This window comes from Pempheris klunzingeri, chromosome 11 (assembly GCF_042242105.1).
Source record: "Pempheris klunzingeri isolate RE-2024b chromosome 11, fPemKlu1.hap1, whole genome shotgun sequence".
Lineage (NCBI taxonomy): Eukaryota > Metazoa > Chordata > Actinopteri > Acropomatiformes > Pempheridae > Pempheris > Pempheris klunzingeri.
In genome coordinates this window covers 21,588,942-21,616,296 of record NC_092022.1, presented here as the reverse complement: position 1 = coordinate 21,616,296, position 27,355 = coordinate 21,588,942, and the positions used below count along the sequence as shown (strand labels likewise).

The 27,355-nt window shown below is 42.8% G+C and overlaps 3 protein-coding genes and 1 non-coding gene across 5 annotated transcripts; 1 reads left to right on the top strand and 3 right to left on the bottom strand.

The window, feature by feature from the left end:
* Positions 1-1,867: 1,867 nt before the first annotated feature.
* nol9 (nucleolar protein 9) lies at positions 1,868-8,012 on the bottom strand. The gene is made up of 13 exons (XM_070839487.1): positions 7,709-8,012; positions 6,750-7,277; positions 6,432-6,642; positions 6,099-6,229; positions 5,793-5,928; positions 5,373-5,469; positions 5,009-5,106; positions 4,284-4,451; positions 3,923-4,175; positions 3,707-3,821; positions 3,208-3,382; positions 2,513-2,646; positions 1,868-2,376 (listed from the first exon to the last, which is right to left on the bottom strand). Exons 2-13 carry the CDS (start codon positions 7,218-7,220, stop codon positions 2,257-2,259), a joined length of 2,109 nt encoding a protein of 702 aa, XP_070695588.1. The 5' UTR covers positions 7,221-7,277; positions 7,709-8,012; the 3' UTR covers positions 1,868-2,256.
* A 121-nt stretch (positions 8,013-8,133) lies between these two features.
* Positions 8,134-14,335, top strand: zbtb48 (zinc finger and BTB domain containing 48). Its single transcript, XM_070839437.1, has 11 exons — positions 8,134-8,263; positions 9,432-10,177; positions 10,292-10,590; positions 10,661-10,766; positions 10,853-10,945; positions 11,035-11,121; positions 11,228-11,382; positions 11,492-11,628; positions 11,840-12,004; positions 12,104-12,192; positions 13,080-14,335. The coding sequence occupies exons 2-11, from the start codon at positions 9,458-9,460 to the stop codon at positions 13,515-13,517; spliced, it is 2,289 nt and encodes a 762-aa protein (XP_070695538.1). The 5' UTR covers positions 8,134-8,263; positions 9,432-9,457; the 3' UTR covers positions 13,518-14,335.
* Positions 12,369-12,441, bottom strand: trnar-ccu (transfer RNA arginine (anticodon CCU)). Its single transcript has one exon. It is a non-coding gene; the product is annotated as a tRNA-Arg (tRNA).
* Positions 14,336-14,340: 5 nt separating the features above from the next.
* klhl21 (kelch-like family member 21) lies at positions 14,341-26,972 on the bottom strand. 2 transcript variants are annotated; one of them, XM_070839436.1, is made up of 5 exons: positions 26,856-26,972; positions 20,346-21,430; positions 18,255-18,660; positions 17,158-17,230; positions 14,341-16,781 (listed from the first exon to the last, which is right to left on the bottom strand). In XM_070839436.1, exons 2-5 carry the CDS (start codon positions 21,370-21,372, stop codon positions 16,446-16,448), a joined length of 1,842 nt encoding a protein of 613 aa, XP_070695537.1. In that variant the 5' UTR covers positions 21,373-21,430; positions 26,856-26,972; the 3' UTR covers positions 14,341-16,445. The 2 variants fall into 2 exon arrangements, with proteins under 2 accessions (XP_070695537.1, XP_070695535.1); XM_070839434.1 differs by lacking the exon at positions 26,856-26,972 and adding an exon at positions 22,058-22,154.
* Positions 26,973-27,355: the final 383 nt, after the last annotated feature.

Sequence of the window (27,355 nt, the reverse complement as noted above, 5' to 3'; positions counted from 1 at the left end):
GACCTTTACTGATGTCAGGATATCAGATAAATGGCAACACAAACAACACTGTGGTTGCAGACAGTTCACAAAAAGTGTGAGAAACTTGGGGGGGTTAAAAGGGGCCCAGCAGCTCATTTTTGTCCCAGAGACAGTTATCACAATGATGTCACTTAAATGTGGTTTCCAAATATCATGAGCCATCCTGCTCAGTCTGCAGAGTTTCTCTACCCCCATGTATTTTTGAAGAGAACATGGGGGCATCCAAGCGCTCATAATGGCACACAGGCTCTGCGTTGTTACTCCATTCAGCACAACAGTCTCTGCAGGCGACAGATGCACCGTTTGTTTGGGAGATCTCTGCACGACTTTGCCTGGGAGCAGGTGTTCAAGGTTCTTTTGAAAAATCATTGACTATTTATTATTTTAAAACATAGCCCAAGTATTGTGTTTAAGAAAAAACACCAAATATGCACAACCAAGATAGAAGCCAGGGGGAAAAATCTACATATATCAAAACAGTTGCCGGTTCATTTTCCATCAGTGAATTATTTGACTAATCATTTCAGTTCAAAGGCTACCAGCTTATGCTTTACTTGATTTATTTGCATGTTTTTTCTCTCCAACTTTTATACCAGGTAACAGGTAAGCTTTTATTTGAAGTAAGCAGATATGTGGCAGCAGCATCAAATAAATCCAGACACTCACAAAGTCTGGGTTTTTTTTTTGCTTGCTAAAATAATTCAAATGTGTATTCTGCACTGTAATGCGTTTCACAGATGTGTGTTGCTATCTGTGATCGCTCAGTTCATGTAGGCTGCCCAGTGGCACCGCTCTATAGTGGGATTTCTCTTTGGTTTGCATGAGGTCTATGGGAAAACATCTGACCTGACAAAGCCAAAACAATGACTCTGCCAAAATGTAGCTGTGTTGTGTTTGTCTGCTCCCACCCTCAATAAAGAGGCGGGGAACAGCGAACAAAGAAGAGCGAGGGGGCAGAGAGGGGATGTTAAAACAGCTCACTTAACAAATTAGCAATTCTTCACTGTGTGAGTAGATGTTTACGGCCAAGCCCCGCTTCAGTTCTTCCGGTCAAATCATTTGCAGGTCAGTCTGGGGGCAGTTTTCAAGTCTTTCAGATGTCATTTGTCAGTCTTGATTTGCTTTTGAAACCATTCAAAAACATTACAATTATTCAGTATTATAGGCCAGTGTCTTGAGAGTTTTTATTGTAGTTTTCTAACCAGGAGACTTCTTGTGAGTGAACATCTGCTGTTGTTCAGAGCAAAATCTCAACATACATTTGCTGCCCCCTTCAGGCCCAAAATGTAGCACCAGGAAGCAAAAGTCTTTTTTTCCCCCCCCACATCTTCTAGCTCCAACATAAGCCTTCATAAGAGGTCGTAAACATATCGCATTTACAAAACGCCTTGAATGACCGACAAGTGCAGGAACACTATTGTGTCCCTTTAACACAAAACCAAATGTACAACAGTTAATGTGGCGTTAGTCAGCAGTAAAAAATAGAGCCATTTTGTAAAACTTTTGGCAAGCAAAAAAACACAATACTGACAAAATGGGCTTCTTTCTTTTTTAAATCCATCAGACTCAAAGAAGAAAATGTCCATCCTTAACTCTGCCCTGACCTTTACTTGCATGTTATGTTTAATATATGCATAAATACATGAAATGTCCTTGAAGGTGGGTATTTTATCCAATAATACGACTGTCACAAATGAACAAACTGCTGTCTAAATCAGGTACTACTCTGAACTACTGGTTAAACGGCCACTGCCTAATTGAAATCTACATGAATGTATGAGTATATGACTGAAAACAAACAGCAACACTGGTCTAGAAATCACTTCAAAGCAAGAAAATCACAATGTCTGAGGAAAAGTTGTTTCTCTTTTAATATCTGGGAGTATCGTATTCATTTGCAGCTTTGGAATGCCACCTACAAAGCAGAAACATTAAACGAGAACTTATACTACAAAGTCCATGTGACAGAAAGCACAGAAACTCGAAACCCCTTCACGGCGTCATCGAATGTACGTACAGTGGGAGGTTGTAACACATGGAGAGAACACCCGGGGTTTTCAGAGAGGACGTCCAGTAGCAGGATTGGATCTTGAAGTAAAAAACAAAAAAAAAAACTGTCCGGCTCAACCTCAGTTCTGTACATTCAAAGGCCAATGCTGACTGGTTTGGTATGAGTTGCCAGTCAAGAAGAGTAAAGGGCAATCAGGGCAATAAACTGATGCTGTGTAGAAAATGTCATTGCATCCCTGTTTGACTGGGTCTCGTCAGTCCCTTGAAAACTCGCAGCTTTCCTGCACCAGTGAGATCAAAACTGTAGTCTGTAGTCACGTAGGGCATCTCCCCCTCGAAGCCAGGCTGAAACACAGACCAAAGGCACCATAAGTCACGGTAAAAGTTAGCAGGTGTTTATGGATCACTTTAAATGCCACAGCGAGGGAAGCAACGTTGTCTGGGGTGTGTTGTGTACGACAGAGCAGAGCCGTCTCCTGACCTGTGTTGTGAGGACGCAGGACGGCAGCGATATCGCTCCCAGGAGGAGACAGTTGACCTTGCGAAGGATGGAGGGATCTACGGGCGTCAGCAGAAAGTACAGACCTCGCTCCATGTCAACACCCCGAAGCACACCTGGAGCCCATGAACATGTCAGTAAACTCATTTCAATTAATCAAGAGCATTCACTTATGCAAACCCCGAATTTCTGTTTGAGGTTCCTGAAGACTCTAGGCCCTCGAACATCTTCAAAAACATCTCTTTTATTATCTTTAGACATTATGACTTTTGCTAATTTTATGAAAATTGTTTTCAGACATGATTTTCAAGTGTGGAGCAAAGTGCCTTCCTCCTATTTTAGTTTGTGACAGTTTATGTATCAGAGGTCCAACAGGGATTTAGGCCTGAGATTTAAATGACCCCAAACACTAGTAACATCTCTATGTAGGATACAATACTATACATATCTTTGTGAATTAAAACAAATATATATTTGTTCAAGCACAGCCTAATATAAACATATAAAACATGAAATATTTGCTTATTATGTGTATTTACATTGCTTTATGGTCATAGGGGGGAAAAGTTAATTTTTCAATTATTTTACACATACAGCAGTCGGGTCTGTGGAACAGTTGAAGGACCAAACTACATATTAACCTGACCATTGGTACAAAGGTCAGGCAGGACACGTACCGAGGCCCACACATGGGCAGATGGGAGCCTGGGACAGCAGGACTGGGCCTCCCCTGCTTGTTACTTTCTCTCCCAGGCAGCACAGTCCCACCAGACTGGCATTGGCAGCATAAAACATGTGACTGGGCACGACCTCACAATGGATCACACCTAAAGCCACAGCTGCGTGGGGTACCTGTGGGCCAGAGGGACAGTGGTTAGGTGCTTGTCAACAAGTTATTTGACAACATCATGTGTTGTTGTTGTCACTATTTCCTCAAACACCTATTTTTATTTCATTTTTTATCAGGGAAGATCAGAATAATAATTAAGTGGGAGAAGATGACATAAACCCTTTTTTACTGAGCACAAATCACTTCAATTTTGTACATTTTAAATCCTGACGCCATGATCAATAGTTCAGACATATTTAAATTCTGGAAGCAATTTTCAGTGGTAATAATAAAACTAGGACTTATATCATGAATACAACTGCAGCACAATGATTCTCCTGGTGTACCTGGTACGGGGTGAGGCTGTGTAGAGGTCTAACTGGTCCAGGGTCAGGAGACTGCAGCTGACTCAGGTAGGCCAGCAATGACAGCTCTCTGTGCTCATTGGTGCGCTGGTGTTTCCTGTCAAATACGATGCACCCACAGATGTAATGTAAACATTTTTGATGTAAAAATGAAAGTTTTCACACGATAATGTGAACAGAGGTCAGCGGTGCACTCACGCTGTCCCTTGGCGCCCCACTCCTTGAAACTCTGACTGCACAATGAGGTGAGTGTAACTTCTGGGGGGACTGTGGCTCTCCGTGAACTCGTCCAGAGCGGTCTGGGCAGGTGGGTGCGTCTGGAAGCCGTGTGCTGTCCTCAGAAATTCTGGGGTGAGGGCAGGACACTGGGTGGTGCCACTGTGACCCAGCTGAACAACATGCGAGACTGGGAGGAGGCGGATCATGTCCACTAACAGCTGAAATCCAAATCCTGTGGAGAGCCCAGACAGGAACATGCTCAGACATTGTTTACAATACAGAGTACATATAAGTTCTTCATATTCTTCCGCTGCTGTCACAGAGGGTAGCCTGAGCTGACCTTTGACCCAGCCCATGGTGTTGATAATGACGGGAGTTTCTCTGCTCTGGGAGCGTCTGCGCCACAAGACCTTAAGGGATTCCAGGTAGCGGTCTAAGTCCGACTCGCATGACGACTGACCGTAGTAGATCATGTGCTCTGGTGTGCGCTGATGTGTGAAAGGAGGACCTGAAAAATATCTCAGTGTAAACCTACTAATCCCATTTTACACAAACAGTACAGAATGACACATGGGAAAAACCGTTTGTTAAATATTAAAGGAATAGTTCGACATTTTGGCTGACACACTATACATTTTTGTCAAGACTAAGATGCGAGTGTCAATGTTACTCTCACGTCTGCACAGTAAATATGAAGCTACAACCAAGAAACAGTCTGGCATGAAGTTAAATTACATTTTTTTTAACAAATTGTTTCTTGTGTGAATTAATCATATAACATGCTAATTAGTGAGCTTTACGGTAACTGTTAGGTGGATTTTGTCATGGTTGGACAGAGCAAGAATAGACATTTCCTCTTGTTGCTCTGCAAGAAAAGCAAATAAGTATATTTCCAGAAATGATGAACTATTCTTTTAATACTTAATAAACTTATCACTACATCATCATTGTGTTCAATACAGCATTTTAAAGATTTCAAAGTGCTTTAACAATGCAATAAGTGCAAACAATCACAATACAAATAAAAAATAAGATAGGTGAGTAACAAGAGGAAAAAAAACGTACCCAGAAGTGGTTCTCTGACAGTCAACAAAGACAGGCAACCAGCAGGGGTGAACTCTGTTTGACCGAGGTCACTCTCTAAATAATCTACGCTGGTAGTGCTACAGGAAGGAAGGAAGACACACACACACACATTTAGTTTCCTACCAAAACACATCAGAACATACCACCATCCTGTATGTAGTACTGACTACTTTGACCTCTAAAGGTTAACTCTAGTGACCTCTATAGGAATGTTATGTCAGTGGATTGTAAAAGAGCAAACAAGCACACGCTTACTTTAAAGACTAAATCATTTTAGCATATAAATCTTAAAAAAAAAGATAAAACAGCAGTATATATTTCATATATACGGATGACAACTTACTGATTTAGTAAAGTATTGATGAGGCTGCGGATGAATGTTGACTTCCCCACATTCTTGGTACCACATATGAGGATAACTGCACAACCGTCCATGTCCCCTATGAATGACAGACATGTGTCCAATCATTTGCAAGGCCAGGATCAAATGTGAGCGTTTGTGTCTTTACACATCGGTTTTTAGCATTTCAGAATACTAGATACACAAGCTTTGAGTGCCAAGATGTTAAATTAGGACTGCTAAATTAGTTTAATTTCTATTTGTGCACATACACATACACATGCATCAGTGATCTTAATCAGCCGAACAAGACCTACTTAAATTCTCCTACTGAGCTGAACCCTTTGCAATCATTAGACTGACATATAAAACTGTTTTACATATACATTTAAACAACGAGGTGCATGTCTGAAAGGATCTTACCTTTGCAGGCATTGACCACCATGTTGAGAGCCTCTCTGTAGTCCTTTGACATTTTCAGGCCCTCGATGGTGCTGACCAGGGGAATCATACCCAGACCATTGAGCGGAGTGTCAAGAACAGCTGACATGAGTTCACTCTACAAACAAGAGCGGAGGAAGCTGTGGTTAGACACGTGTAAGACTGATCTTTGAAAATGACCTAAACATTAACCTATACATTCATTCTGATTATATTTTCACATCTCCTGATTCCAGTTCTGTTTCAAATTCAGAAAGGGCGAATACTAACAAACATCAGTCATCTTACCATCGGGGGGCTGAATAATTCACTGAGATCTGGGAAACTTGAGAGAAACCGTGTCAGAGGCGTCTCCATGGGCTCCAGAAGGATGATGGATGAGTTTGACATAATCCTTTTCAGCAACTTCTTCCGTGATGCTGCAAAATACACATTCAAATGGGTTTCAGCACTGAAAAATGTAGTCCCTAAAGTAACACGGCTGTATAATCGTTGTATAATCTCTACCTAACACACAACTCTACTGTTTCACCATATAACGACTGCTCACTTATGCAAAGAAAGAAATACATTAATCACGTCACTTTTATGACATAGCAGCTGAGCTGCTTACGTGTTTACCTGCTGACAGATACTTTCGCAGGATGGACGAAGCCGCCGTTCTGTCATCTCTTGTGTGTTCAGAGCTTTCCAGTGCTGTAATGGTCAGTGGACAATGGGAGGCTGGGGAGAAGATTGGATAGGACTGCTGGCCTTCTTCAATGGTGAACCCCATCACTTCCACCCGACCGTACAGACAGGTCAAAAAACACTTCCCACGGAAACACAAGGTCTACAGGAGAGTAATGTAATGCTGAGTTAACTGCATGGACAAAGACGGATTAAAAAAAATGTCTTAATTGTTGCCAAATTTTTACCAAAAATATCGTGTAAGCATACCTGGTCCTTCTGCATGACAAGTACTGCATGGTTTTGTCGATCGTCTCTCTCTGCACAGTCATGGAGAGACTCTCCCTCAAGTCTGCCTGGCCTTACATCTTCCATGTCACCTGAGGTGTCCACACCGTTCCCATGGATGGACTGGGAATAGTCCTTCCAGTCTTGAGAGTCATCTGACTCGTTGTCCATTGTAAACGCTGAGCTTCCATTAGCCTGAGCGTAAGACTTCTTCAGTCCAGACTGAGGAGTGTTCTTCTTGGAGTCAGAGACCGACTTCGCCTTACTCTTCAGTCTCTTCACGCTGGGCTTCTTCTTCACAGACAAATGGTGCTCCTTTGCCATCCTGGCCATGGCAGGACTAGAGTTGAGCTCTGAGGCACTGATGGGAGGCCTGCACCGTTTGCCCCTCACATCCTTCCACTTGTGAGATTTGGCATGGCCCTTAACCTGAGTGGGTTTGTTCACCTTCATGATTCTGTTATCAGTAGTTATTCATGTGGAGGCTGGTGAAAAACAAAAGGGGGGATCCTGCACAGAGAGGGGCAATGCAATGAGCGTTTGAATGGACAGGTGTCATGGCGACGTTAGCTCCATGTACAAACAATAGCTACAGATCACTATTCTCTTATTAAAGTTAAATCAGCCATAACGTTATGCAATTTATTCATTCATATTAGTTATAGCTAGCCTGATTTTGCAGCAACACAAAGCGATAGCAATTGAACGCTAGGACGTAATACCAAAACAAGCTAGCTAACGTCGCACATGCATTATACGTTAGTTTCTTAACATGTCAGACTGAATAGTGAATAAATACACAATACAAAGTTGCAGACAACAATGCAGCGTGAATTTTAAACTTGACGTGAAGTTATCGAGGCTAACGTCACCTATCGCAGCCCTAAAGGAACTAGCGTTAACAGCTAACAGCTAGTTAGTTGTATTTAGATAAAACTTACCCCCCACTTGTGAAAATATGACGCAGACTTGTTGAGGTGAGCCTTAATGAGTTTGTTCAATGGATAGCGTGTATAATTTGCCAAAGTGAATACAAGGAGCTGGCCAACTGTAATTACTACAGTGCTAGTAAGCTAGCTAACATGTGTGAGCCACAAACAGACGCCGCTTCTAGATGGTCGACTATGGTGTTACCCGGTGTGTAATTATTTAGTTATTATGAAAAACGAACCATTTGTAGAACAGTCACACAAAAATAAACTATTAATAAAAGCAACGTAGCTACAAATAATCACTTTGTTGGTGCCATGTGTATTGTTACTGTTGCGCATGCTGATGTTTAATAGCGGACAACAAACATCTTTCCCGGAGTTCGGTCGCGTAAACAGCGTCACATCCTCTTCCTTTTGCAGTTTTTAAGGGCCTACAAGAAACGAAAAGAAGGTGCATGTAGCCGCTTTGCTACGATTTCAAACTATTTACAGTAAGTTACACCAGAAGCGGGTGCAGCTCCTCGACAAATGAGAGTAAATAATGAGGTTTTATCGACACTGCAGGTGTGTGTATCAAGATGCAGCTGTCGGGTGCGTACCGTGCTAAGGGAGCGTCTTAAAATATGTGCTAGGAAATAAACGTCGAGGTGCGTAGGTAGCTAGGGGTTTGCAATAATTTTAAGAAAAGCAATCTCTACTTTAGAAATACGGCCACTCCGGGAAAAAATATAACACAGAGTATGTAGACTTTATTTAATATTCACCATATTTAATGTGGTAGCAATGATTGACACAAATGTAATTCTGTTAGCTACAGTTTTAGGAAGTGGGTGGCTTAATCTGATATCAAGCTGTCCTAAATATTTATATTTAGAGTCTTTCATGTATGTACAAAGTCACATGAAGTCTACATTAGAACTGTTTGCTGCCTCATAGCTGTGAAATGGTCAGAATCAGCTTTAATGGCCCAGTATGTTTGGACATACAAGGAATGTGACTGGTTTTAACACACTGTGCTTGCATACAAATGTACAGGAGGGTCATGGGCAGCAACTAACTGTTATTCTCATTATCGATTATTTAATCCTATTATTATCATTATTATTATTATATGATGCTTTCCCCCCCTTAAATGACTTAGACTGTTTATTATTATTAGTATTATTATTATCATCATCATCAATGAATCATCATAAGAATGAAACGGTTACTAATAATTTTTCTAATCAACTCTAGGATGATACACACAGCAGACAAACAGCTATTATGTACGGGGGAGCAGGTCTAAAATACACACATATGCACAGGTATAAACAATAATGTATGACAACATACAACCTTTATTTTAGAGCTCAAACAATTATTATTTTGATCATTCTTAACTTTTTTTTCCCAAATGTTTGTTTCTTAAATGTGAACATTTACTGCTTTTCTTCGACATATGCGGCAGTAAGTGGAACACATTTTGGTTTTGAACCGATGATCAGATAAAACAGTGAGTTTGAAGATGTCACCTATGGGACAGTGAAAAAGTCATTTTTTACTATTTTCTGACATTTTACAGACAAATGAACTGATTCATTAATAGAGTAACTGGCATATGATAAAATTAATTATTTACAGCCTCACTTACATACTTGTAAGTACACTTGACATACATTGTCAAACTGTGGGTAATGTGAGAAGTTACTTTATGTACAAACAGTATATAATGTCCCTGTGTATCCTGCAGCAGCGTTCCACAGTGAAGCCAGAGGGATGCCACCAGCAGAGAGCAGCCATGCACAGCGTGTCCTGTCGGCCCTCAACCAGCAGAGGACGGTAGGGAGGTTTTGTGATGCAGTGTTGAACGTGGGAGGTGGGGTGGTCTACCTGGCCCATCGCAACATCCTCGCCTGCTTCAGTGAACTGTTCCAACAGTCCAACATGCCCACTGCAACATGCATGGAGTTCTGCCTTCAGGAGTGCCCCAATGATGGCCTGGAGCTGCTCCTGAACTTCGTCTACACCGGAGAGCTGAAGCTGGATCCCAACAACCTCGACAAGGTGCGGCATGCAGCAGTCAGCCTGTGTGTGCCCGAGGCACTTGCACTCTGTCAGCAGTTCAAGGAAACCTCTGTGGATCCTGTGCCTTTAAAGCGTAAAAGAGGCCGACCTAGAAAGTCCACGTCAGATACAACCCCTCATTGTTCAGTCAAGGAGGAGAACCTGCTCACTATCACAAAAGATGAGTCCAGCCTTCATAGTGCCACAGCTGATTTTAGCATGGCCGCCACCTCCACCTCCACCTCCACCACCACCCGGTCTGGTCGTGTAGTGAAGGGGCCCAGGCGACTGGTGACTGACGAGAGCCCCACTACTGATTTTACCCCCCCTGAAAAAGCCAGCAAGAAGGCTCCACTTATTCCCCTGGAGAGAGAAAGTGTTGGTGTTGTTGTGGAGAACCAAAACCCAGACGAGCCGACAGGAGAAACAGAGGTAGAATAAAGAGCACATGCAGGGAAACACATTACAGTGATTAGACATCTGCTACTACACATAACTGTGTAAATAATAATGGTGGTTGTCATACACACATGTTTTTTTTTACAGTTGCAGATTGGTGTAAACGACAATGGCGACAGACGGGTAACTGACGAAGCAGAAGAAGACGATGACGTGGGGGATTTGGAGGCCATCGCTGAGGACACAGATGAGGAGTACGTGCCCTTTGCCGAGCCCAGCTCCTTAGCTCCATCCACATCAACAGCACGGAAGCGCAAGGCCCAGACCAAAACAGACCAAAACGAGAACGGCGAGGCTGTGGAAGAAGACTCCAAGAAGGAATCTGTGCAGTGTCCCATCTGCGACAAATCCTTTAAGAGCAAATACTACCTGAAAGTCCACAACAGGTATACGTCTTCTTTATTTTCCCTTCAAATTACTGTTAAAAGAATAGTCACTAAGGTGTCTTGTTCACAGGCGGCATACAGGGGAGAGGCCCTTTGGCTGCCTTAAATGTGGAAAGAGGTACTTCAGAAAGGAGAATCTTTTGATTCATGAGATCAGAGACTGTGCTCGAGTACAGGTGAGGAGGAGCTCTTATCTGTCTTTGATATCAAGTCAGATCCCACAAAGTACAACACCAGTGTCTATGCTGTGTTCAAATTACAGACGTACACCTGCCTGACATGCTCCTCAACATTCAGTGGAAAAGAAGAGCTACGTTTGCACGTTGTGTCCCACACAGGAGATATGCCCCACAAGGTAGAGCCTAACATTTGTTAAACATAAGAAACATAGCACACAATAAGCTGTGATTAGTTTTAAAAAAATACCTTCATTGTTTTTTTTAGTGTTCAACGTGTTCTGAACAGTTCATGTACAAGAAAAACTTGACAATACACATGATGAAGGTCCATGGTTATCCCAAACCGCATGCAGTAAGTGTTTCAATGAGACTTTAACTTTCTGGTGATGCACCTGTAGTAAATAGTCTTTTCAAGGCTTGTAGTCTTGCTTTTGTCAAAACAAAGTTTTATCTCTTAGTGTCCCCAGTGCCCCAAAACGTTCTTAACTCGGACAGAGCTGCGTGTGCATGAAGCAGCCAAACATCGAGGCGAAAAGCCGTTTGTGTGTGAGGAGTGTGGCCATCGAGCCTCCAGTCGGAACGGCCTGCAGATGCACATCAAAGCCATTCACAGGTAGTGGAGCTTTACTACGTTACTGCTCTGGTCAACTCCACAACACCTACCTTTTAAATGACATGGGACAGATTGTTGGAGTCATTTTTTTGTTTCGTCTGCTTTACAGAAATGAGCGCCCGTTTGTATGTAACTTGTGCGGCCATGCGTTCTCCCAGAAGAACAACCTGAACATGCATCTGCGTATACACAGCGGTGAGAGGCCATACCAGTGTCATCTCTGTGGCAAAACCTTCAGGACGCAAGGTGATGACTGTCCTTCCTGGTCTGCTGTCGTCTACATAACACCACTGCTCATTTGCCATTATTTCTGATGGTGCCTGTAAACAAATATACCAGTAAACCAGAAAAAATGGGGCTCAAGTCGTAGCTCACAGTGTAATTATGAACTGAATCACACAGTCACTCACTTTCACTTGAGAAGTTATTGAATTAATAACTGTCTTTTTAACACCAGCCAGTCTAGATAAACACAACCGGACGCACACTGGCGAGCGTCCTTTTAGCTGTGATGTCTGTGAGCAGCGTTTCACAGAGAAAGGCGCCCTCGTCCGCCACAAGGCCAGCAAGCACGAGGAGGGCCGGCCCCACTGCTGTCACATATGTGGCAAAACCTTCAAAGGTGAGACACACACTGCTGGTTGTGATTTATGTCTGATTATCAGCAAACACATCATGTTTGGGCAGCGTGGAGTTAAAGACTCTTCTTGTGTTTCACCAGCGAGGGAGCAGCTTCGCGTTCATCTGCGTCGCCATAAGGGCATGAGGAAGTTCGAGTGTATAGACTGCGGCTACAAGTTCACTCGGCAGGTGGGAGCTCGTTTTTTGCTCTATGAAATGTCAAACAACACATCTGTCAGCTATAACCTAAAGTTATGTCTTCATTGTAAGCCTTTGTTAAAGAACTGCTATAGCAGAGGATGGTTTCGATCCATCGACCTCTGGGTTATGGGCCCAGCACGCTTCCGCTGCGCCACTCTGCTACATACCTTAGATGGGACTCGAACCCACAATCCCTGGCTTAGGAGGCCAGTGCCTTATCCATTGGGCCACTAAGGCTGCTACAGGTGCAGGGGAGCTATGTTTCACAGCCAGTGTTCACACAGTAATCCTTTTTGTGTCACTCTTTTATGGACAGGGACGGTAGCCTTTGTGTGAAGTAGAATCAGCGTCTGAATGCGTTCGGTGTCTGTGTAATGGTCTTCATTGTTTCCTCTGTATAACGTTTGTTAAGGAAATCCTCATAAATCTGTGTTTTTATTCGCTTATTTTGGTATCAAAATGATTAGTAGGTACAAAACCGTCTGGAATTGCTCCAGCAAACAGGCTGGAATGGCTGCACTGTAATCCTTCAGGGAAATAGCATCCAATCAAAGTACGTTCAACTAAAAGTGCTCGTTTTTGCCACTGACAGGCTCATATTACTATTCAAATGTCCTGTGTAAAATTACTGTTTTGTCAATGGAGTCTGGTGGCTTTTAACTGAGCAACTGAACAGCTATTTCTGTAAGGGTCCACTGGAGCACTTCCAAAAGTTGTTGAACCTACCAGTCACTTTAGCCCGTAAATCAACTATTAAAATAGTGCAGATTAATTAATGGAATAATTCACTAATTATTTCATCTCTACTGAAGCTGAATGAATCTTACCCCCAAAATTCATCCAGCCCTCACATCTCTGCATCCTCTCTCTTCCAGGCACACTTGAGACGACACATTCAAATCCACAAACGCACTGAGAACTACAACCCCCGGCAGAGAAAACTAAGGAACGTGATAGTGCAGGATGTGGACCAAAGTCCTGGTGAGAGCGAAGCTACCGAAGCAGTCGAGGCCTCACTGATAGCAGAGGAGACGGATTACGTCCCAGAGGCCGCCGGCCTACAGGAACTCAGGAACCCGGAGCCCGACTCTGTCGCAGGCCTCACTTCTAGCTGCATAGTGAGGGTGGTGATCGAGTCGAGTGACGCCGTGATGGAGGAGGTGGTGTCCAATCAGAGCCTGGGACAGGTCGAGGCAGTGGAGAGTTTCTCTGTGCCAGAAGTCTTGCAGCAAACACAGCTGGTGGCCGAGGCGTACGAGTCCACGGTGGATATGGAGGGAATTGTCGAGAATATATCGGAGAGTAAAACCTGAGGACTAAATGAACAGGTTAAATGAAGGTTACTGTGAGGACCACGTCCAAAATGAGAAGCACTTTAATGTGATGAGGCACAGCCTAAAACATTTGTGCCTTACAGATCCAAAGGTGAAACTGCAGCAAAGTGAGCAACTGCTGAGTCTATAGACTTCGATGCAAAAGAAGAGCAGCAACTACTTCTCATGCTTTCAGTACTTACCACAGTAAGTGAACTGCACGCTTGTGGAGGCTGTTTGAATGTGAATAATGATATTTTGGGGCTTGTTTTGTTAAGCCTCCTTTTATCAATGTGCCTACTGCAGCTGCACAGTGGTCAGTTTTGTCACTGAAGGTGTTAAAGTAATAGTTTGATATTTTGGAAAACATAATGGATGGATGCATGGATAGTTGCAGTTTGGTGTGGTTTATCAGTTTTCTCATCTAACTCTTGGCATGAAAAGCAAATAGCTTCTACTTAAAGTGGATGCTTCCATCTATGGAGAGCTAAAGTAGGGACACTGACTGTAGAGGTCTTATCCAGGCCAGATACATGATGAATCTTTTCTATGAAGAGGCCCCGTTTAAAGGTATCCTGTATGTATCTATGGAGCAATGCGTGGGTCCCTGCTTTGTCACAGAAAAGCAACCGAGGATTATTTTTTACAAATAATTCAGAGGGAAATGCATTCAGCACATTTGTCAGAGCTGAAGAGAGCACGCAGTGTGTTTTGGTTAAGATTCACTGACCGCAGATGTAGAGTTTGTTTGTAACTCCACGGGGCACCTTTAATGTTTGTTTCCACACATGAGAACTTCCTTGGAATGAAGACAGGCTAGTGGTTTTATGTTGAAATATACAGCTTTATAGGTGAACACATTAGCTTACTCTTGCTATTCATAAAAAACTTAATGCATTTGTCTTTTCACACTTGGCCGCAAAACTACTGTCCATTGTTAAAACAAAATATATCTGCAACCTGCAAACAGCTCGTCTAATGTGACTCAGCAGAATAAAGTCTCAGACCTGCCTGCGGTTTCATTTGTAGTAACCACACTGTAAACATTATACAAACACATACATATGGTTAAGAACATACTGTATTTACAAAACTGATTCAACATCACAAACTTGTATGAAAACTAAGAAAACAATGACTCATTAACATTAAACACTCAAAAATACTATCACCATTAAAGCAAAAATAATTTTACATGAGAACAAATTGAGATTCTTTTGCACTTCCAGTTGTGACTGGTGACCCATCACCAACATTTACCAATAGGCGGGGACATCCAAAGCAACCACGGCACAAATATAGTCATAAATAAACATACAAAACAGTAAAACTTCCGTAAATACTAGGAAAACAAGATTCTTCATGCACATTCGACTGGTGGATATAAAGGCTGATGTACAAGTTATCACGAGCTATAGAGTGTCAACCTGGTACAAGACGCATGCAACCATCCTGAAGTTATAACCGTGACGACAGAAGATTACTCTGCACATCTTTGAGTAGAAGATATTTCAACCCAATCTATTCAGGCATTATGTCGGTTTGGTGCCAGCTATCAAATGGGATTGCCGATGTTTTTGGAATGTCAACAGATTATTGTTGTTTCTGACCAAATATTGATCTCCTTTGGGCTTGAAAAGAGCACTCTACCAAATTAGTGCTGCACAGGCTCACAGTGGACAGTTTCTTTAAGGAAGGGATCTGAATCGATGCATAAGAACCAGAAATCTGTTCTGCATTCCACACATTATTCTTCCTAAACAAAACTTGATGCCTACATCACCCACAATGCAACTTGACTGGCGACAGTTGATCGGAGATTTTTTCTTAACATATGCAACAGGACTCCACAAGCCCAGCAAACAGACTGTAAAAGAAGTATTTCAAATTAGAATGTATCATGTTTGCAGAAAAAACTATTCAGTGGAATTCACTGCTAACACAGATGTCCAGAGCCAGAAACACCTGGCCCCGCTGGAGGCCGTCTCCCCCCTTGTGTGGGAGACGGTCCCAGATGGGTCACATAGAGGCGCTCAGGGAGGCAGCTGTGTGCTGCTCCTTATTGAAGGAGTGGGAGGTTAACCAGCTAGTCAGAATCCTTCACGTCTCTTCTCTTGTAACACAAAAACATGGTGGAAACGAGCACAAAGCATAAATGTCACCTCTGTGCAGCTTTTCCAGGATTTTTTCCTGTGTGGAGTGGGCTTGTTACTGCTCTTTGTGGCCAATGGGGGGAAAAAACATCCACTACAACAGTGGTTCTCGCTCACTGTAGTGAAGGAGACGTTTACGATTTATTGAAAGTGTGCCTAGATGGGAGGGGACGCATGTTTTTTCTCTCTCAAGCTCTGCCCTTCTATTACTTTTCTTGTGAACAACATTCAAATGCAACACTATGAAAGACTTCCAGGAGAGACATTTTTCTAACTATATTTAAATAATAAGATTTATTGTAGTGCAAAAGTCAAGAGAAGCCGCTAATTTTCACAACTGAGAATCAAATTTTTGCTTGAAAAAGGACTTAAGCCAATTAATTGCCAATTATTTTTCTGTTGATCAACTAATCGATTATTTGACCGATCGTTGCAGCTCTAATGACCGCTTGTTTTGCTTTGGTTTGGTTCCCCCACACGAGCATGAAGGCAGCCCTTAACTTTTCCATTGGAGCCCATCTGGTACCATTTCCTGCACAGTGATAACAAACTGGGACCAGAAACACCAGCAGGCCTTTCTGTAATTCATTCAGTCAACACACTTGAGTGATTATCAGTACGACAGCTTGGCAGTCAAGTGGATTAGAAGGAGCTCAGACTACTTTGTACATGCTCAGTCTTCTGCCTTTAACAACTTTAGCGTCGTGATGAGGTGCACTACTCATGGCACAATGGGGGGAGGGAGGGGGGGACACAAAGAGAAACAGGTCCAAACTCAGTGCGCTGGGTTCACATCCTGGTTCTGGTTTTGGTTTAGATTGTTGTTGAGATTGTGAAGCGCTTGGTGACGCTGGTGCCGGTGCAAGTGAATGGCGTTGGACTCAGGCGTGTCGGTAGGTTCAAACGCACTGGACACCAGGGGCATGAACTGCCGGAATATGCTGACGCTGCCGTGCCAGAAGGTCGGCTGAGGTAGTCGTCCAGCAAGGGTCCATGTGCGGGTGGCCGGGTCGTAGGCCTCCACCACATCCGACAGTTCAAACGTGTTGTCGTAACCACCAGACACATACAGTTTACCGCCGAGGACTGCCACACTGCCTCCAACATGGACCTGGATTAAAACATGTTTTAACAAGGGAGGAAATTGTAGTTTGTGTTGCAAAAACATAACAGGAAGTAGTAAAATTAAACATGAACGTGAATACATAAAGACATAATACAGGATCTGTGGTCGTGTGCAGGCAGTGTAATAACATTAAGTTTTATACTTTTCCTTTAACCACACAAGCCATGGACCAAAGTTCTTTTTTTAACCAACTGATTAAAGATTAAAGGAAAATTGTGAAGCTTTATGTTTCTTTTCACACACAGTGGTATGCATTTGTTGAATTATCTGGCTTTGTTTTAGAAGTTTATGGTGCTAAGTCAGAATTATTAAATGCCAATAAAGCATGTTAGCCAACAAGTGTCACATGTGAAATACAAACCTGGGTCATCGGACTAATTTTGTCCCACTCGTTCTTTTGGGGGTTATAAACATCAACCTCGGCTGAGTCGTCCCTACAAATAGAGACACGCACAAGTCAAGCTGCTGCCAAAACGACCATTACTTCACATGGATTCATGCAGAAAACGATGGATTATTAAGAGATATTTCTTTCTGGCCATGTAAATCATCAATAATATGCTTCCAATATTTGACATGTAACTGCATTTCTAAACTTATCAGCAGTCAATGTAAGTAATGCATGTCTAAAATTGTAATCTGTCAATAAATGGCCCCAAGAACCAAAAATGTAAAGCTGGAAATAATACACAGACACCTGAATTTTAACTCATCTGATCTTCGCATTATGGGCTTTCGCTTCAATAACTCGATCATGACATTTAGTACATTGATTGTGTATTTGACAAAGTGTTAAGTCATTAGTCTCTTAAGTCAATAAGTCTAGTAGTACAATCTAGATTTCTCATGTCTCCCAGCAGGAAAAGACTATATGAGTACTTTGGCGCACTCATGTGGTAAAACAACACAATGACTGTTTACTTGATGATTTAGTCTACATGCCTTTCTCAGAATATTCATTTAAAATCCTACTTATACCCCAGTTATGTTAATAGAAATTACATTATTAATATGCAATGTATATGCAGCATTTTACAGATCGAGGTGGAGCTACTTTTAACTACTTCATGTACAGTTTTAGATAGTTTCCTCCAGGTCTCTTTTGGTGAACTGCCTCAACTAGGCACTGCTTCTTTATAAAGACCCAAAAAGGTGTTTGATCTTTAGCAGTGTGTTAGTATTTTTTTTATAAGCCAATGCTATTCTTTTATTTAACATCTCAATCTGAAAAGTAACTTGTAAGTAAAGCTATCAAATGAATGCAGTGCAGAGTAAAAAGTACAATACTGAAATGTAGTCGAGCAGAAGTATGAAGCAGCATATAATGGAAACACTGAGTACAGTGCTGGAGTAAATGTACTCCAAGTGAAACAATCAATCTCTTAAAGTAAGACGGGGTCCTCAGATGGAATAATGGGAAATAAAAGTAAAGAGGTTTGGTTCAGATGTAAAACTCACCTGATAAAGTAGATGAGGCTTTTGAGGGTCACCGTTTTCGGGGTGAAGGACCATGGGGGCAGCTGTCCACAGCTGACCATGGACCAGCGGTTGTTGTCTGTGTCGTAGCTCTGGATGGCCATGGTGTCCTCCCCGGTCAGTGACCCTATGGCATACAGGCGCCCACCACACGTGGTGGTGGAGCAGTTGTCCATGGCGTGCAGCATGGGCGGTAGGGCCTCCCAGCAGTCCAGAGCGTGATCGTAGCGTTCGGTGCTGTCCGACGCCACCACGTACAGCTGACCTTTCATCACACACGAGCTGTGGTACTCACGGGCCTTCAGCATGGGCGACACCTCTGTCCACTCGTTGACACTGGACTTGTAACGCCACACGCCGTCGTAGAGCCGAGAGCCATCAGAGCCACCTGGAGCACACGGACATGTTGTCTCAAAGATTTATGTAGGCGTCATGGTATGTTTACTTGCTGCTGCTGCTGATTAGCCTCAAGGTGTACAACACATACTACACAGTGAAATAACCGTTTTGGTTTGTCTGTACAGGAAATTTAATTGAATACCGTTTCCACAGCAGAATAGAACAACATTAGGGTTGGGTAATATGTAGTGATATCAATATGGATATTTTTCCAATATTTATGCAAAATAAAAAATTTATCAAAATATAAAAATCTCAATGTTTAATGTTAATGATTAGCTGTGTCCCACGGTTAAAGAGTAAATGAAAAAAAAATCCTACACGTCTAAATTAAAACCATAAATAGCTCATTATGGTAGCTTTTCATTTCAATTTGTTTGAAATTACTTTATTTGGGCGACAGGTAAATATATAAAATGATAAAGCAGTTTGTAATATAGACCCCATCCCAGTCTATGACTGAACTCCAAATTTAGCAGAAACTGAAACACCCTCACTCAGAACGAGACACTAGTTTTAAACATACAGGATTCAGAAGTTCAGGAAGATTTTTCTGACATCATGTAGCGAACAGTATGTTGAAATTTTTAGGATAATGTAGATCTATTTGCAAACAAAATCTGTAATCTTCCTCCAAATCCGAGCTACGCCAAGTGTAGTGATCATCTCAAAAGTCAAGACCTTTCACATTTAAAAATAAGAAGGAAATATGGGCCCACATTTTAAAAATCTAATTGATATTTTAAGTTGTTCATTCTCTGTCTTTAACTCAGATTGAGAGTAAAGACCATCTTGGATGTTCTTGTTGCCCATCAAAAACAGTGTACCTTCTGAAAGTTTCAAGGATATTTCTATTCTGATGTAAAGTAGCCCTGACACCAAATATATTAACAGTAATATCTTATTTCAATTGACTGTATCAAAGGTTCTAAAAACTAAATCTGCATGTCAGTGCTTATCTATGTAATCATGTGCTGCTGTTATTTCTGTCATCCGAGGAGTGAGCTAAGGCGGCTAAATGTGCCGTCTTGCAGGAGACAAACTGTGAGTGAAGGTCTGGAATGATTTCTTAAGGGAAACATTGTTTTCAGCACAGGCCAGTCAATGCTAATGAAGATGACGACGATGATCATAACACCACTACTGTCCTGGCAGCACACCATGTCCTGCCTCACTTCACCTCCTTCCCACATAGAGCCACCCGCCAAAGAGCCTGCAGTTTATTAATAAGCACAGCCAGACGGCCATTTCATAAGATGAAGGAGCGGGAATGGAAATCTACCGTCTGGAGCCTTCACAGTACAGTGAATCTGATGCACACAGCCTCTGTAACCAGTGCACACTGACTGTGACTTGTTCTTCATGAGCTGGACACCAAATAAAACTGAACTCTGACTGACAGAAACACACAGAATGGAAGGAACCACAATCATTTTAGGTTGAATGTGTGATTGACATAGTTTACTCCATCAACTGTATAATGGAGTACATTATCCCCTGTGCTACATTTATATACAGTATAACCATTTTCTATGATCATATCGATAAACAATAATGACATCTGGGGTTTCATATAAGACCTCTTGGCTTTGGATGCCAACCACTGCCCTTCCATACAAAATATCTGTTGAAAAGGTGTGTAGAAAGGTATTTGAACATCCTTAAATAACTTACCTGAGACATACATATCGTTTCCGAGGGCAGCAATGCTGTAGCCTCCTCCCAGGTGGTCGGGGAACTCAGCAAGGTAACGCCACTGTCCAGTCTGGGGGTTGTAACAGTCCACTGTGACCAGCTCGTCACAGTCCTGGTCGCAGCCTCCTACCACCACCAGGATTTCTGCCAGACCCGTGGACGGCCGTGGCCGCATGCGGTGGCAGGGCCGGTCGTGGCGGTCATACTCACAGGACTGGAAGCTTCGAGCTTCGTTCACCATGCGGAGGCAGGTGGGTGAAAGGTAGACGAGTGGGTCGCTCTCTACATGGGCCAGCAGAAAGAATCTCCTGACGAAGGGGAGTCGGACCTGCTGAAGGAGCTCGGGCCAGTAGTGAAGTCTCCGCTGGAGGTCAGCCTTCACCCAGCGCACCGCAATTTGATAAACGGTCTCCTCTTTGTCCACGCAAAGCTCATCTTCAGACACATACTCAAGGAGGCGCTTCCATGGCAACCGCTCAAAGTCCGTCCCTTTAGCTAGCTCCATTATGTTTTTTAAGACGAAACGGCGAGCGCTGGTCGCCAGCTCTCGGCAAGCGTAGGCCTCTGCAAAGTCCTGGATCTCTAAGCAGTTGGAAACATCCAGCCGCTGTTCCAGAAAAGCACAGCAGGCTTCTTTGACTGAGGGGAACTGAAACAGGTCAGCCGTCTTCAGCAGGACATCCACATTGTCCTGAGTCACCGTGACCCGTCCCGTGTAGCAAAAGTCCACCAGCAGACCTAAGAGCTCAGCTGACACCTCGTGTAGAACCACCCGGTCCATGGCACTCTCCCTCAGAGTTCCTGCGAACATAGCCCGGAAGTAGGTACTGGCAGCGGCCAACACTGTGCGGTGACAGTGGAACTCGCGGCCCTCTGCACACAGAGTCACATCGAAAAACTTCCGCTCGGCGCGGAGTTCATGGATTCCCCGCAGCAGGTTGAAGGCATGGGCCGTGTCGAAAAAAGGCAGGGTGGAAGGTTGTGTCTGCAAGGCTGGCTTTTCCATCTCTCCTCTCTCTGGGTGTCTCAGTTACCGATGGTTGTGCTCAGAATGCTGTTTTCATCTAAACCAGATCAGAAACATCATGTTACATACCATGTAGGGCTGCAAATAAGGATTATTTCCATTATCAATTAATGTGTTTATGTTTTTCTTGATTTATCAAGTAAGTGTTCTACAATTGGTCTATAAAATATCATAAAAAGGTGAAAAATGCCCATCACAGTTTCCTTAAGCCCAAGTAGATATTTTTAGATAATTTGCTTGTTTTGACCAAGCACCTGTCTAAAACCTCAAGATATTTGGTCTACGTCACTTAGGATCAAGAAAAGCTGCGAATCCTCACAACTGAGAAGGCATTTCTGCAGATTAATTTTCTGTTGGTTGACGAATGAATTAACTACTTCAACATATATATCACTGTCGAACGTGAATCTACACACTGTGGTCTGAAACGGTGACAGACTTGAGAAAAGGCTACGATGATGTTTAAAAGCAAAAGAGATGCATGAATTTACATTTCTAGAACTTCAGTGCCAGATGAAATGAATTTCTAATCAGTTAACTTCACTTGTAAATATCGGTTATTTTAGAGATTACACAAACAAACATGTAAGCAATGTAACACACTGCTGACTCAAATAAACCAAGAATTTTTAAATAAATAAACCCAAACCGCTCATTCCCCTACCTGACAAACCCCTCCAGGAACGTTTCACAAGCAAAGTGAGAGCGTACGAGATTATACGACAGCGAAGCTCAGCACGACTCTGGTGAATATGACCAGCTCCTTACCCGTGTTTAAGAAAGAGAGCTCGCTTGTGCTTGGGGGCTATAAATACACCAGCAGTGTCCATTTCCAGGCAAGGGTGGGGGGGAGTTTAGGGGAGAACACCTAACATGCCGTGGGCTGACGCTGTGGCGAGAGTATAAACCCCCCCCACTGGTATGTCTCTGTGGTCAGTCAGCATAAGTGAGTGGTCTTTGAGAGAGGAGCCAGCTGAGCCCGGGCCTCCTCGCCACCATCAGCACAGCAACAGTCCAAACACAGAGCTGCCTGTCATAATATTCTGCAACCAGCTTACCAAAGTACCTCAGCAGCAAAGACCTGCCTCTGATCACAGCAGACAAACAGGCACAGAGACGGCTCAAGTGTCAAGAATATACTTCTAATCGACTTGTTAAAAGCAGAACTCCGGTATTTTTAAACCTGGTCCCTATTTTTAATATTTCAGTTCAAAGTGGCTGATAGATACAAAGAGTTTTGGAACTGGTCAACTAGATTGCCTCAAAAGCGGGTGGCAAACAGGCTAAAATGGCTGTAATGTAATCTTTTCGGCCAGCTGCTCCAGTAAAAGTAGCACACTAAAAGTTCTTGTTTTTGACACTGACAGGCTCAGATGATTATTTTAAGTCTAACAACATTACAGAAAGGATCCCTACGGAGACAGACCTGTGAGATCCTTTTTGTTTAACCAGAAACAGCTGTTATATCACTCCTCTGAAAGCCACCAGACACCATTGACAAAAGTGGCCATTTTACCTCGCAGAACACATCCAGTGAAATATCTCAAAATTTATTTACATTTCTTTGCAGACATTGACGATCACCAGAGGACAAATCCTACCATCCTTGGAGACCCCTACAGACACACATTTCCCTCTCAAGATGAATGGCGAGATCACTGGTGATCCATTAATTTTCAATGTAGTGCCATTCCCTGATCAAAACCCTTATTTGTTCAACACCTTGCTGCCAAATACTTCCAAAACTTATGGCATTCCCATTGTGTTTCCATTTGTGTTCAGTGCAGGGACAGGTTAGTCTTGCTAACATGCTAAACTGAGATGCTGAACATCTTAGCTTGGAAATATTGTACCTGCTTAACATCAACGTTAAACTGTATATCTTTGAGATTTGGCCGTTGCTTAGACACAAAAAGATAAAAAGAGCACAAGGTAAAAATCTCTTGAACACACTTCACACACAAGCTGCTATTGAGTTGGTAGGAACCTGCATTAAAGGCCTATCTAAGATCCTTGTCAATATTTAGAGATGATAATTCCTTCTCAAAATACACAGGTATCTCTTTACAGAGATTTGTTTAAAGGTTGTAACAAAGCCCCTGCTCCTCTGGCCAAAGCACACATTCCACACCAGGGTCCAACAATGCAGTGGTGCACATAGCACTGCGAGGGATCATACTACTCTCCTGAAGGGCAGACGGGACCTCACAACCCAGACCGGCAACGAAACAGACACATCATCCTGACTTCTGTGCAAGTGATCATCTTTGTGTTAGAGGGGATAATAACATTTCCTTACACAGACGTGATGAGCTTTCCTGATTTCTTACACCCACTGCTCAGTGTTACCAAGACTGAAAATGTTCTTTCCAAAAAAAACCAAAAAAAAAAACGATTTCATCTGTTCTTCAGACGTTTTATCTCTTAGTACACGTTGTCACAAAGAGCAAAGCGTGGATTTCTCAAAATCTTTCAACAAAGCTTAGTACACCAACACTCAGAAGTACTGAGCAGCTTACAGTGTGTTTACCAACCAGCCCTGCGAATAGCTGACAGACATTTGTACTCTCCAGGGAAGGGAGAGAGGGGAGGTGAGACGGGGGGGAAAGCAGTACAAGGGTGGAAACTATCTCACTTCTATGAGTGAGGAGCACAGAGAGACCAGTGTAACAGCCAGCGTATGACCCACACAACCCGGCTATGCAGGTGAATGGGACCTTATGTCCCCTGTCATCACGTATCAAGAGAGGTACAATGATGTTAGTCAGAGGACTTTAACAACGTTATGGCCAAAACTCTAGAGAACGGGTGCTGTGTATTATTTTCTATTCCTTTAAATGGCTGATGACTGTATTTGGGATCCATGTTACTAGAGTATTTGTTGACAGGCAAGCAATCTGAAAATAGAAACTCAACTCAACTGCAATTACTTTGACGGTAAGACTGAATGAGCCCACTGAATCAGCATTAAGACATCCAAGAGACTACAGACGTGCTATGTGAGACTGCGCTAAGGCACAGCGACGATTTAAGTTAAATCTGACGTCAGCGTGCCAACATGCTCATAGTGACGAGGTTAAAATGTTTGGCGTTGTTACCATCTTTAGTTTAGTTTCTTAGCATCAAGCATAAAGTACAGCTGAGGCTGATGGGATTGTCATCAGTTTTGTACATTTTGGCCTGATGAAAACTTGAGGTATCGACAAAATTATTAGAAAAATAATCCTGAAGGGGACTCCAATGTGTGAACCCAATTTCATGGCAACACATCCAATAGTTGCTGAGATATACAAAAACCACAAATGTTAACCTCATGGTGGCGCTAGAGGAACAATCGTTCATCCTCTGGGGACCATGCATGGTACAACATATCATATCAACCTAGCAAATAGATACTAAGATATGTGAGTCCGGACCAAAGTGGTGAACTGACCAATTGACAGAGAACAAGAAGCAAGAAATTTAAGGGCAAGAAAGGACGAAGGCAAGAAATTTAAGGGCAGAGGACTCAACAACAATGAAAAAACAATGCAAAACAAATTAAAGTATCATCTTATAAAAATGATCTTGTTCGGTTGGATTTAATCGCTGCAAGGCATGACTTCAGAAAACTATGTGGCTTCCAAGAGTCCAAGTTGTTTATCCACACTGAAAATGAAAAACAGGCTCAGTTTTCATGTAGGCGCTCACACTGCGTTCTCCATCTCCCAGGCTGAATGCTAGCGCTGCCCCTCGCTGGTGGGGGCTTGTAATTACTACCAGAGACAATTTACATACAGGCTTGAACAGTTTTGCATTTTTGTCATGTCAGCATCAGTAATCACAACAGCAGAATAGCTCTGCTGTTTACAGAATTACCATGTTCAAACATGGCTATTCATATCTAATGCTTTCATTTGCAAATCAAATTAATGAATACATGAAAAAAAGATATGAAATGAAGGCTTTTTTTTCTTTCTGCAACATCACAAACATCTTCATCGAACTTTTCAACATGTTAACCCATTCTGCACCATATCAGTACTCAGGTCCGTGTGGTGCAGCGCAGCTCCTGGTGAGCCGACAAGCACACTAAGACAGCTGCACGCTGCTGGGGACAAGGCAAACCATCAGAGCGGAGTGACACAAACCCCCCAGTCCTCCACAGCTGAGCCTGACCTGGCCATAAAAAGGCAACCACGCTCATCCCATTCCCCACAGAGGAGGGCCAGCACGAGGCTGCTAGCAGCTACAAAGCTCAGATAAGGGGGACAGCATGACAATTAATGGACGGATGTATTCTTGGTGTGCCGATATCACAGTGTCTCATCAGAATAGTGAACTTTTGGTTGCAGAACTATGCAATCAGACATGACAAGACACCATCTGGGGGGAGGCTGATAGTATTCAACCACTATTCTTCTACTCCACTACATTTAAAAAGGGAAATATTGTACATCTGTGCTCCACTACATTTATTTCATATAGTTACTGGTCACTTTTCAGTTTAACATTTAAATGTAACATATGATCAGCTAATAAAATATGATGCATTGCTACTACTTATATTAAGTCTTTTGAATTTACCTCGAAGTAATTAACACCTGCTTGCATGATAGTTCACCAGTTGTATTATACAGTGTGATATATTAACTGTAAATATAACAACATGAGAGGTGCATGATGAGTGTAGTTCCAGTACATTCCTATGTCCTGCCAAAGCATCAGTCACCAGCTCAGTGAAGCCTGACCAGGTCAGGTTAAACCTCCCATGGCTGAGCTCACAGTCCGGCCACTGCCAGGGGAATTAACAGAAAATGATAAATCAGCCTTGTTTAATGAATAGAGGGCGGGCTGTATTTAATAGGGGCATCCAGAGGGCTTGTTTCATGTCGGGACATCAGGTTTTAGCATCAGGGATCGTATCAAACAAACAGCTGCCCCTGCATTCCTCTCATTCCTGCTCCCGCAACAAGAGGCACAGTCACAAGTTTCAATAAACATTTGCATCACTCAGGCCATGCAGCCGTACATAGCAGGCCTCACACAAAAAACCCTCACTCTCCAAAGCCATGTTTGGTCCAGGAGAATATCCAAATGTAGAAGCTAATGCGAGATAAGCAGACTCGATGCTAGCAGCAAAGCCACACACACACACACACATAGAGATAATCAGAAACAGCGCAGTGCTAAGCTAACAGCGCAACACCACAGAGTTAAAAACTGCTTAGCAACTTGTGTCTTGCTAGCTAATCATCTTTCCGCACAACGTAACGACTAAATATCAAAACGCCCATTTTAGCTTCGTGATAGTCGACGGAGCAGACGAGATTTTGTTCCTTTTCACCGCCAAACAACATAAAACTAATGTAGTCATGTTAATACGACGCTACTAACGTTATTTTCCCATCGGACACATCGTGTACGCTGCTGTCAACCTACCGACCGACAAAAACAGGTCATGTCGCCTTCAGCCGACTTACCAGTATCCGTCTTCACTGGATGCTGACTGTTTTACAGAGTATGACTCGTTGACACTTTACAAATGGTGCTGAAATTGAAGTTTATGGCCGTTGGTCTGTCCGGCCTCCTCTGCGCCATGATAGCCTTACTGTAAGAAATGGTGCGTTCAGGCGCTGTCGTAAATATGGCTATCCAACTGCACACGCACATAATCCTGGGTCAGGCGTAGTAAACAGTGGTGGAAGGAGCGCTCACATGTTTGGCTCAAGTAAAAGCAGCAATACCACTGTGTAAACACACTCTTTTGCAAGTAAAAGTGCATTCAATTCTACTTTACTTGTAAAAGTGCAAAAGTATTAGCGTCAAAATAAACTCAAAGTACCAAAACTAGACGTACTCATTATGCAGGCTAATAAATGATAACTAAAGTTATTAAATACGTTATTGAAGTAAAAAGTTCAGTATTTTCCAGAGAAGTTAAGTACAAGTACCTAAAAACTGTACAGTGCTTGAGTACATG

Bases quoted from the DNA above. Each gene is read 5' to 3' on its own strand.
- nol9 (XM_070839487.1), bottom strand. From the start codon at position 7,220: ATGAAGGTGAACAAACCCACTCAGGTTAAGGGCCATGCCAAATCTCAC. The intron at 5,107-5,372 runs GTAAGTTGTCAT...TCCTTCCTGTAG, and splicing joins ATCAATACTTTACTAAATCA to CACTACCAGCGTAGATTATT. The intron at 3,822-3,922 runs GTGAGTGCACCG...CGTATTTGACAG, and splicing joins GTGGGGCGCCAAGGGACAGC to GAAACACCAGCGCACCAATG.
- zbtb48 (XM_070839437.1), top strand. From the start codon at position 9,458: ATGCCACCAGCAGAGAGCAGCCATGCACAGCGTGTCCTGTCGGCCCTC. The intron at 11,122-11,227 runs GTAAGTGTTTCA...TTTATCTCTTAG, and splicing joins GTTATCCCAAACCGCATGCA to TGTCCCCAGTGCCCCAAAAC. The intron at 11,383-11,491 runs GTAGTGGAGCTT...TCTGCTTTACAG, and splicing joins CACATCAAAGCCATTCACAG to AAATGAGCGCCCGTTTGTAT.
- klhl21 (XM_070839436.1), bottom strand. From the start codon at position 21,372: ATGGAAAAGCCAGCCTTGCAGACACAACCTTCCACCCTGCCTTTTTTC. The intron at 18,661-20,345 runs GTAAGTTATTTA...CGTGTGCTCCAG, and splicing joins AAACGATATGTATGTCTCAG to GTGGCTCTGATGGCTCTCGG. The intron at 16,782-17,157 runs GTTTGTATTTCA...GTTTTAATCCAG, and splicing joins AAATTAGTCCGATGACCCAG to GTCCATGTTGGAGGCAGTGT.